General features: G+C 36.5%; 1 protein-coding gene across 6 annotated transcripts in view; it reads left to right on the top strand.

The window, feature by feature from the left end:
- Positions 1 to 12,192, top strand: part of AFG2A (AFG2 AAA ATPase homolog A) — a 275,426-nt gene that overhangs the window by 28,991 nt on the left and 234,243 nt on the right. For all 6 annotated transcript variants that reach the window (XM_074338543.1, XM_074338542.1, XM_074338541.1 and 3 more), the window contains one exon: positions 6,499 to 6,653. In XM_074338543.1, the coding sequence (XP_074194644.1) occupies positions 6,499 to 6,653 (155 nt within the window). The remainder of the gene's footprint in view (positions 1 to 6,498; positions 6,654 to 12,192) is intronic.

Genomic DNA, 12,192 nt, shown 5'->3' with positions numbered 1-12,192 from the left:
CACATTTTAGTCTCCTTTGTGAAATAAAGGAATATACTAAATGATTTCAGCAAGAGTTGTCTAACTCTAAAGTGTCACTGATCCCACTAAACTGGATTAGATGTCCCTGACGTGTGTTTTTGTGCCACTTGGTTCTTTCCATGTCATAATACTTGGCACAGTTTACAATAATAATTACTCCTGATTTTGTCTTTTCTGGTAGACTGTTAGCCCAATGAGAGGTTTCTCTGCCTTCTTGCTCTTGTGTACCCTGCTTTGTAAGAGCTCAGTGCGTTTGTTGAATAGATTAATTATGTCTAGGAGGTTCCCAGTATTTTGAATGAATGAATAGATGAATTAATATTGAAGAAGAGTAACTTCTGGTCGCTGAATATGTCTTCTCAGTGGCTTCATGATGTGTTTTCTTTTAATAATTGTTTTGCTGTAATATGAATTGTAACTATAGGCAAATAACAGGTACAGAATAATGGCTCTCTTGGAACTGTTCTTCAAAATATTTGCACATTAATGTACAGCACCCTCTTCTCTCTCCGCAAGTCCTCTTCTCCTTGGCTCGCGCCTCCCATGCCATTTGTGTGAACGTGTTCTGGCAAATGAAAACTCCTTTTGAGGACTGTAAACCATACACACAATCGATATTTTGCACACAAGTCAGCTTAGTCTGTATAGACAGTTCACAGAACCTTCCTTACAGGTTTCTTTTCCTGTGTCATCATGGTTTTAATCATTCTGATAGTGAAGTGCTCTAAGTAAAAATTAATAATTCAGGTTTTAGCAATAAAATATTAAGGGGTAAACTTCATTGTATGTATTTGAATGCTTAGATTTGAGGTAAGAAACTTTTAAGCTTTATAATTTCTGAAACTATCAGCTTCTATGTTGTGGCTTTGTTTATAGTATTTTCTCCTTTTACTTCATGTTTTACATATTCTACTTTTTAATAAACTGCTTTCTGGAATATTACATATACACAGAAAAGTATATAAACTATAAGATCCATGCGTTCTTCCCAGTGGCACCCTCGTGTAACTGCCGGTCAGCTCAGCACACAGGGCATCCCTGGTGCCCGGAACCGCCGGCAGACCCTCTCCCAGCCACCCTCCCCACCCCAGCCTAGGTTCTGGCTCCTCACGCCACAGATCAGTTTTGCCTGTTTTGTACTGTCGTCTTTTACTTGTGTTGTGGTTTGAGAGCATCATCATTTTATTCTGTGCAGCAGTGGTGCGTTTTTCTTGCTGTGTTGTGTTGCGTAGACATGAATAGTGACGCTGTGCACGACCTCGCACGTACCTTTTGGTGCCGTGCACGACCTTGCATGTACCTTTTGGTGCCCAGTGTGCGCGTTGCTGTTTGTTCTGTGTCTAGGAGTGGGATTGGTGGTTATAGCACATGCGTGTGTTCTTGTTAGGAAATATACTAGATGTTCTCTGTAGCAAGTGTATCAGTTTCCTCTTCCACCGTTAGTGTGTCAAAATTGCAGTTTCTTCTCCTCCTTTCCAACATTTGCAGTTTTTGTTTTTTAACACTATTTCATTGTGGTTTTATTTCTCTGATAACTGAGTTAAGTACCTTTTTATTTATGTATTGACCATTTCGATATACTCCTTTGTGACATGCACATCAAATATGTACTCAATTTTTCTATTATGTTACTTTCTTACAAAAATAGTTTTGTGGGAGTTCTTAATATAGTTTGGTTATAAGACCTTTGTTGGATGTGTATGTACGAGTATGTTTTTTATATATCTTCTACTTTGTGATGTGCATTTTTACTCTCTTAGTGTCTTTTGAGGAACAGAAATTTGTAATTATATATATTTATTATAAGATGTATAAATATAGTGAATCCAATTTATCTTTTCCTTTGTGGCTAGTGAGTTTTGTAACCAGTTTAAGAAATCTTTGTCAATTCCACTGTCATGAATATCTTCTCTTACATTATCTTCTTTAATTTCAAAGATGCTTTATTGTCTTTCACTTTATCATCTGCAATTAATTCACTTTTTCTATGTATGTACTCAGTTATACCAGCTCCAGTTAATGAAATTACCATCCTTTCTTCCTTGCTGTGCAGTGTTACCTTGTCATAAATCAAAATTGGGTTTGTTGTGAGTTCTCTGTTCTGTTTCCTTGACCTCTTTATGTGTGTACAAAATAGTGAAATATCTTTATTTAATCACTTAGCTTTATTAAGAGGCTTAAAAGGGTCAATGCTTCCTTTTTCCTCATGGTTGTTTTGACTATTTTGGCCCTTTGCATTTGCTTAGAACTTTAAAAATCAGTTCGTTCAGTTCCAATCCCCCTACCCCACCCCCCAAAGTGGATTTTGATTGGAATTGTTAAATCTCTTGCTCAATTGGGGGAGAATTAGAAAGTTAACATCTTGCAATCCATGAACAGTGGTGGATCCCTTCATTTATTGTAGGTCTTTCTTTTCTCTCAAAGATGTATAGTTGTATGTGAAGAAGTCTTAACATAACATTCATTAGCTTCATTCTTAGCTATTTATGGTTTTTTGAATTATTATAAATGGCATCTTTTAAAATTTCACTTTATAATTGTTTTTTGCTGGTATCTAGAAAAAGTAAATTTTTGCATATTGACTTTGTGTCTATCTACCGTATTAAAACTAAATTCACTCATTAATTTTAATAGTGTTTGTATAGATTCTCTTGAGTTTTCTATGTAAATGGTCATGTTATAGTTTTCTGTGTGCACACTGTGCAAATAATGACAATTTTATTTCATTCTTTTCAATCTCTACACTTTATTTTTGTATGCCTTATTGCATTGGTTAGGATCTCTAACATAGTATTTAATAGAAGTTATAACAGTGCTTATCCGTATCTTATTCTTGATCCTAGGGAGAAAGTCTCTAATGTTTTACTATTAAGAATTATGTGTGCTGTGTGTTTTTGTAGCTAATCTGTTAAGGAAATTTCCATTATTCCTAGTTTGTTTTTATAATTTACAATATTGATTTTCATTACATTCCTTCTCTGTGTCTATTGAGATAATCATATTGTTTCCCTTTATTAATGTGGAGAATTATGTTGATGATTTTAAAATGTTAAACCAACCTTATATTCCTGGAATATAGTCATCTTGTCATGATGTGTAATCCTTCATATATTGATGTTTTTGCTGATGTTTAGGATATTGGCATCTATGTTCATGAGAGATTAGCTTGTAATTTTCTTTTCTTGTAATGATCTTCTAAGATTTGAGGAACAGTGTTATGCTGTCCTAATGAATCAAGTTGGGAATTGTTCTGGCTTCTTTTTTCCCTGGAAGAGCTTTTGTAAGCTCAATATTACATTCATCCTTTGTAACATTTATTAGTGAGCTATCTCTGCTTGGAATTTTCTCTGTGGGAAAGGTTTTAGTTACAGAATTTATTTAACGGCTATTGGAATATTCAATTATGCACTTCTTTTGTTTGCATGTTAGTTTTGATAAGCTTTTTTTACCCTAGAAATTTGTTCATTTCATCTAAAATTTCAAATTACTTGGTATTAGGTTATTCCTAACATCCTCTTAATTATCTTTTCAATGTCTGTAGGTTCTGTCATATCTTTTTCATTCCTGGCACTGGTAATATATGTCTTTTCTCACATTTCCCTGATTTCGCCTTGCTAGAGATTTATCTGTTTTATCAGCCTTTTTAGAGTATAAACCTTTGGCTTTATTGATTTTTTTCAAATTGTACATTTGTTTTCTGTTTCATTCGTTTCTGTCCTTGTTTTCATTATATTTCCCTTCTACTGTTTCTGTTGTGGGTTTATCCTTCATTTTATAAGATGAGCACCTCATTGACTTTCAGCCTTTTTTCTTTCTTAATATGTGCATTGTTCCTGTCGCTGTCCCTTTAAAAACAGCTTTAGCAGCATCCCACAAATTTTTGTAATATATTTCATGTAAATACATATGTTTACCTATCATTTAGATATGTTAAACTGTGCTGTGTTCATTTCAGAATCAAGCTTTGTACTTTACTATTTAATTTTTGAAAACTCAAGTCTTCTTTATTCTTTTGCTTTTTCAGTCTCCTCTGGGAACTACTGCTATTTTTTTACTATCCTCATAGATGTGGAGTTTTTTCCCAGCTCTACGTTCTCTAGTTTTATTTGCAGATGTAGAAGTTTTGTTATAAATGCACACGTTAAAATAATGTATATGCTTTTTAAAACCACATATTGTCAGCCCTTTCCAAACCTCTTCCTCAAATGAAAATAATTGATCTCCTTTATTGTGAGTCTTTTTGCTTACGTAACATAAATGTGGCTGGAAAATTATTAGACCACTTCCTTTGTTTCAGTTTTTAGTATCTCAGTGCTGGTAGGAGTGAAGTATCTGGTCTAAATTAGAAAATTGACAAGTATTGCCAGATAGCCATTCGGGACATGAAGAAGAAGATTAAGATTCTTCTGGTCTTTTGGCTATTTTCATTTATGTAAGTTTTTTTAGAAAGTGCTTAAATTCTTTCCGGCCACCAACGTAGTGTTTAATACAATGCAGTACCTTATTGCCGAAGTTTTATTTAGTTAGTTTTCTATGCTATTGCACCATTTAACTAAAAAGTATGTTGGGCAGTGAAACAACCTAATTTAACGTAAACTTTTATTTTTGAGTCGAGCTGTGAAGGGTCTGAGATTTTACCCTACTTACAAGGTAAGGAGTTTCCCAAGTGCTTGCAGAAGTCTCACTACTCCTGACTCAGAGGACAGGCTATTACATACGTACGTAGGGCAGCAGAAGTAGCCAGAGCAGCAGCATTTGCACCACTTCCCTGAGCCTCCGTTTTCAGAATGACACACAGAGGCCTGGCCATACGAGGAGGCACTGCAGTAGGAGAATCCTGAACCTAGGGAACATGAATCTTTTGAAATGGGTAGGAAGCAGGTGTGCCCTTTGCTTTGGAGGGAGGCGCTGTCTCTCTTCTGTATATAGACATCCTTGAAAAGATCGTCTGGAACATAGGCAGTTAGTGCTTCCGCCTGAAAGGTGAGCAGAAATGTGAGAGAGGGCAGAAACCCCAAATGGGTTTTTGTAAGGTAGACCTAAATAAGTGACTTACAGATTTTAGATGGTATTTTTACATATATCCTCAATTTTGTCTTGTGTAGCTTTTTTCCCGGTAGCCTATCATTTCAGAGACCTCCATGTATTTGAGACTCACACTGATAAGTTTCCTGGGAAAAATTATTATAGGTCTATGTTCTGAGTGTCTTTGTGCTGTTTGCTGGTTCGTAGTCAAAGAGACCCAACCCTCTGTTTTGGGGAGTGTGTGTCTGTCTGCTTGGCGTCAGTGCTTCTGTTTCTCTATAAAAGTTCAAATAAACAAAACCAAGTAAAATGACAATTATGGCAGCAATTTAGTAAAAATTCACTAATGCATACATAGCATTTTAGCCAAAAGACATTCAAAACTGATGGAGGTAGCTGGTGTCCCAAGGCAAGTTCAGATATACAGACTGGATTTCTAAGAGGTCTCTGAGACTAAAATTCTTCAACGCGGAAGTTGATTGCATGCTGACCCCCAAAATGGACCTCATTAAAAAGACCATATGGCCAAGAGCACGGGGGCAGGGGCGGGTGGGGACTGGAGGTCTTTGCCGCAGATCAGAGGGCTGGAAATCTGATGACTTAGTTGTGCGGAGAGGCGGTTAGGACAGTCACAGCAAAAGCAAAGAACTTTCTGGCATCTTTTACTTTCCATGTCAGCATGTTCTCTTTCAGTTATTTCAGATCTCTCAGTTTGACTTGGTGGACCATCGTTTTGGCTCCTGCAGTGTTTGCTATTCTGATTCTACTCCTCTGTTTCCTCCTAGTCATTCCCTTTTTAAACCACCATTTCTTCCTATGCTCTTCATGATGGGCTTTCCTAAGCCTGAGGCTCCTGCCCTCGTCCTTCCATCCCTCACCCTGGGTAGCCTCCCGGTATAGGGCTCTTCTCTCCTGTAATGTCAGCTCTCATGTGTATGCACATAGCATGGAAATCCGATTCTCGCTTACGTTCCAAAACTACACTTTGAAACTGCCAGCTGAATATTTCCTGTAAGATGTTCTGCCAGTGCCATACAGACTTGTAACTCTGATTGGAATAGATTAGCAAGAAGACCAGAGGCAAAGGTATGCTAGTATTTTGATATTTTACCTTTTTGAGAGAAATTGCCCAGATTACTTTGATGAACCTTTATAGTCTTTTTTGTGATGTTGTTTTGTAAGTTTTATTTCACATTTGTAGAATATCTGTCTTCATATTTCATATCAGTTTGTCATATTTTCACTGCTCCAACTAAGCATTTAGAGTTTTGCCTTCATCCGTCACATTCTTCCATCCTCCTCCCCCCCAACCCCATACGTACACACAAGCACAACACATTTTAAATGCTGTCATATGCAGGTGGTTTGAGGTTTCGATGATTTTTATTGGTAACGTTTCCGTCTGCATTTACGGCGTAGACGATAAATCTTGTGTTACTTTTCTGTTTGCAGGTCTCTATGCCTTGCAGAGAGTCCTGAAGAAGCAGCCTACCCTCCCTGACAGCAAGGTGTCGGGGCTGGTGAAGATTACTCTGAGTGATTTCTTGCAGGGGATGAGTGCCATCAGGCCCAGTGCCATGAGGGAAGTGGCAATCGATGTCCCAAATGTAAGTCTTTTTTATCCCCTTGCTCGCCATACTGTTGGAATTAAACTCTGAAAGAAACTGAGACTCCAGGAAAATTACCTTCCTAGTCTAAACTTTAAAATAAGGTTTTTTTAATTGAAATTTTCATGGAGATAGTTGAAGATTGAGTGCAGTTGTAAGGAACACTAGGGAAATCCTGTGCATCCTTTACCCAGTTTCCCCCAGTGGTACTATCTTGCAAAACTGTAGCACAGAGTCACAGGCAGGATATATCTATTGCTGTGATCACCGATCTTACTCAGATTTCCCGATGTTACTTGTACTTGTTGATGTGCATGTGCACGAGGTTTGATCAGACAATACAGGGAATGTTTAAATAAAAACATTACTGCAGTAAACGACACATTGCCATTAATCCCCCTCAAAATACCCCCTCACTTCCAACACACTTAGCCCATCATTCTTGCCACTTTCCGAAGCAGTTCTGGAAGTCCTCTTCCGTGAGTGTCTTTAGTTGTGCTGTCTTGGCTCTATGTTCTGAATTGATTCAAAACATTTACTTTTCATGGTCATTTTGACTTTGGGAAAGAGCCAGCAGATGCACAGTACCAGATCCGTTGAATAAGGTGGATGAGGACACACCATAATGTTTTTATTTGACAGAAATTCCCATACCGTGTTTCCCCGAAATTAAGACCTAGCCGGACAGTCAGCTCTAATGCGTCTTTTGGAGCAAAAATTAATATAATTACATATTAATTTATTAATTATAATATATATTGATTAATTAATATGTTAATTTTTGCTCCAAAAGACGCATTAGAGCTGACTGTCCGGCTAGGTCTTAATTTCGGGGAAACACGGTACCAGAAGTAGTGTGTGACACAGAGCCTTCCGTTGTGATCCACAAATATGGTGAATGCTGCTGCCAAGTGTCATCCAGTGGAAAGGCAGGGATCTTCAATACGGGAAGTGGTGCATCAAACCTTAAGAACAGTGTGTGACAAGTTTCAGCTTGTTCAGTGCAGTCAGACGGGTGTGAGTTGTAGTTGAGAGAAGGTGTATTTTAAAGTGTGCTGTAAGTCATTCTCCTTCATGATAACGTTCCGTGTCACACAACACTTCTAGTACGGCAATTTCTGTCAAATCAAAACATTACAGTGTGTCCTCATCCACCTTATTCACCGGATCTGGCACCTGCGACTTCGGGTTTTTCCCCAAAGTCAAAATGATTCAGGACATCAAGGCAGCCACCACAGTGCAACTGAAGACATTCCCGAAAGAGGACTTCTAGAACTGCTTCAGAAAGTGGCAAGAACGATGGGATAAGTGTGTTCGAAGCGAGAGGGAGTATTTTGAGAGGGATTAATGGCAATGTGTCTTTACTGTAATTTTTTAAAATTTAAATACTGTATTGTTTGATCACACCTCGTAGTTTGGTGCAATTTTATTATACATAAAGTTTATGTATCCATCGCCAGAATCAAGATGCTGAATGATTCCATCACCACAATGGTCCCTTGCTTTGCCCTTTTATAACCACACCCACTTTGTTCCAGCACGCGTTTCTAAAATTCTGTCATTTCAGGAATGTTATATAAAGGAAATTGCACATATGACTGTTCAAGATTAGTTTTTTTCACTTAGCATAATTCCCTGGAGATTAATCCAAATTGTTATGTGTGTCAATAGTTTGTCCTTCCTGTTGCTTTCTGTTCCGTGGTACGTACCACAGTGTAACCATTCACCTGTTGAAGGTTATGTGGGCTCTTTCCAGTTTGGGGCGATTATGAATAAAGCTGCTATAGACATTCTTGTGCAGGTTTTGTGTGAATGTAAGTTTTCATTTCTCTAGATTAAATGCCCCAGAATACAATTGCTGGTTGTGTATTACTTGCATGTTTAGTTTTGTAAGAAAATGTCAACTAGGCCAATTTCAGAACAAAAATCTTGTAGTTATGCTGCCTTCTATTAAGGTGTCTGATGTTTCTTTGGTTTTTTACCTATGCTTTCTCATCGACAGCCTTTGCAAATTCTCAGTCAAGTCACCACAAGGCAACGGTAGCTGCCTTTTAAGCGTGGATGACCTGTTGTGTCCCCCATGTCACAAGTGGGCCTAATATTCAGGAAAAAGAAAAAAAAAAGGCCTTATAATTTTCTTTGAGTATATTGATATTTCTAGAAAATGAACATTGAAACAAAGCATCAGCACTGTGTCCTGCACCTCATTGAGGTGTGGCTGGGCCATTGAGCTTGACCTGAACATAAGGAGAACGTCTGTGTGTCAGTGTGGCCTGAAGGACATTTACAATGTGCTCTCTGTCAGCTTTCAGAGAGCTCTGACAGAAGAACGGAATTTTGTGATTTCTCTTCTTTTGCCTCTATAATATCGCTCCATTTCACTTTCTCATGTGTTGCTTCTGAGTCACTCTTGTAAAATCTCTAGCATTAAAATTATTTGAAAGCTTAGAGCCTTGTTAGAGAGTCAGGCATAAGTTTGAACCCTTTGCCTCATTGTGTATAGACATGTCAGTATTCACAGTTCTTTTGGTCATTAACTGAGGCTTTTTAATTATTATAAGTAAAAAAAAGAAAAACTAAAAGGCTCAAGAGAGTAAGTCTGGAGTAGATTGTGGAATGCTACAGTGAGAAGAAATCAGTGGATTTGTTTTCATTTTTAAAAGTGACTTGTTCCTTTAAAAATATTTTATGGTCAAATAAGTTTCGGAAATGCTGATTTAAACAAAATAAACTATATCTCTTTGCAGGATTTCTCAGAGTCTTTTAATATGCAGATACGTATTATGAAGTGTCAAAGAGAGCTGTTACGGAAATTTATTTGGTCATGGACCATGTGGAGCAGACTTTCTGCATTTTGCAATGTGGTAGATTGCAAAAAATGACCATAATTCTTCCCATCACAGTGTGTTTCCCCTTTTGCACTGCAACTTTGTAAGTCCTGTCATAAAAGAGATGAAGTCAAGTTTTCCGCTCTTTGAATCCGCAGTAGACCTCGTAACTTGCTTTGGCCGATAGGATACCTGTCATCATGAGGCAAGCAGGCTTGACAGCACCTGGGGCTTGCCTTCTGGTTGCTCTTTGAAACCCTGCATTAGCCGTATTAAGAAATCTGTACTACCTTCCTGGAGATGAGAGATCTTGTGGAGCAGAAAAGATCCCTCCTAGATGAGACCTCCTCAGTCCAGCCATTCTGCCAATTGGCAGACATGTGACACCTTGGTAGACTACCCCATCCCAACAGAACCCAGTAAAGCTGATCTGAAGAACGACCCAGTAAAAGCTCAGAATTGTCAGAAATAATGTCTATTGTTTTGAACCACTGAATTTTGGAGTAGCTCTTAAGAGCTGTGATACAGACACTTAACTTCTCACAGAACACATTGATTTGTAAATTTAGATGGGGAAACACTGCCCTAGAGACAGAAACATTCCCAAGGACTAGTTGCCAGTTTAGGCTACTTCACGTGGTTTTGAATTCTTTTTGAAACATTTTCGAGTTCACTACTGCACTTACAGTCTACCTTTGGGGTTTTTCAGAAGCTCTGTAGCAGAACATGCTAATTTAGTAAGGATAATTTGACAAATGGAGTTACGGAATAATGAATGATTGATGTTGGGTTAGTAGAAACTTTTCATTTCTTTGGAATTTATGGTCTAAAATTTGGGCACATTGGTAAGACTATACTATTGTTCGTAGTATTTATCTGTATTTTATTGGCTATGTTGCATTGGGTAATAGGTCAGGGAGATACTTAACCATCAAATGCCACATGTGAAAATTTCAGGTGATAGGTTATAAACAAACTACGCCATCTAAAAACACTTTAGTGTTTAAAAGGTTAGGAGCTACGGGAACATACAGTAAGGTTTTAAAGTTACTGCCAGTGGAGAATGTGTTTAAGCAGTGGCTGTCAACTCTTGAAATTGCTGAACTGATTTATTTGTCACAGGAACTGGTACTACAACTGCATTTTTAATTGCTCTAATGAAAGCTTTTTTTCCCCTTTATTTTCTTTTGATACAGTATTTACAATCCATGGACTTGTGCCATTTTCCATTTGGCACTTTATTATTTGGCCTCGGGCCATGGTGTACTGTGATGTTACTCATATGCTCCAGAATGATTAGCGCTGGTCCGAGTACTTTTCTTATATTGCTTTTTTTGCTCACTTCAGATTGTAAAAAATTTCCCAAGAAGTCAACCTTTCTATAATTGGATTCCTAAACTTCACTCTTCTGATTTCTGGCTACTACATCTATAAAAACATCTCCAAATTATTTCTGCAGAAAGTTTAATACTTATTTTGCTGTGGAAAACCTGTTTCAAGTAGCTAGTTAATTATGAACATTTTTTAAATAGTAAATTGAGTATTCATCATCTTTTGAGAAGATTTTAGTGTGTGAAATTAAAACCTTGGACTCACACTTGCGTAGTTATATTTAAGTTTGAAAGAAATGTCTTAAGATGGGAATGTTGCCAATTATAATATAATGCATTATTAATTTCAGGAGACCTAAAGTGTTAGCTACTTACTTAAATTAATGTTTCCCTATTTTGGACTTTCTGAAACGGTGATTATACCAGTTGGTGTATTAAAAGTTAAATGTATTTTACAATTGGTGATCAAAGTCGAATGTTGTATTTCTTTGCCACCGGAATCCTTATAATCTGAATATGCTAATATGCATTATGAAATTTCAAATGCAATTTCATATTTACCAGAGAAAACAACTGTTAATATTTTGTTATAGTTCCGATAGATTTTAAAGATTTTATAGATATTTTTCTGTGCATAGGGATATTTTCATATACTTAATCTTAGGTTAAGTATTAGTTTTATACTCAGCTTTTTTCAGTAGAAATTATATAGTAGACATTTTACGTTAAAATGTATAGTCTAACATCTTTTTAATGACTGCATAATAGACTTACATGGACAAACTGTAAGTGTTTCATCCTTCTTTCCTCATCAAATATTTAGGTTTTTCTCTATTTTCCTCTAAAATGGTTATAAACATATTTGTGTCCAAAGCTTTGCATTTATCATTCCTAGAAGTCAAATTACCAAACTAAAATTTGTGATTTTTAAAGCTTGTGACAAATACCAGTTCTTTTTTTTCCTGAAAGATTGTTCTAATTTAAAATGATGTGATAAAAATTTTAAAATACTTAAAAATTACTTTAAAAAATTTTTAAAAACTTTTGCTTAAGAGCTTAAGCAAAAACCTTATTTTATTTTAATTTTAGTTCTTTTTTTGCTTTCCACTAGTTTATTTTCTTGACTGAAAAGATCCTCGTTATCATGAGGAATTATACTGTATAATATTCAGATGAAGAGATTTAAAAAATAAAAATGAAAAATAACTGTCAGTTATATATTGTCTTTCCTATAAAAATGTTAAATTTTTAGATAAAGGATGATTTTTTAATGGGTGTTTAAGTTTCATGAGAACAGAGGTTCTTTTTATTTTTATCCTTAGTACTTAGCATGTGACTAGCACACAAACGATACCCAATCAGTATTTGTTGCATGAATGA

The sequence above is a fragment of the Rhinolophus sinicus genome, linkage group LG07 (assembly GCF_036562045.2).
Source record: "Rhinolophus sinicus isolate RSC01 linkage group LG07, ASM3656204v1, whole genome shotgun sequence".
Classification (NCBI taxonomy): domain Eukaryota; kingdom Metazoa; phylum Chordata; class Mammalia; order Chiroptera; family Rhinolophidae; genus Rhinolophus; species Rhinolophus sinicus.
Note: the sequence above shows the minus strand (reverse complement) of the source record. Positions and strands in the feature narration are given on the sequence as shown.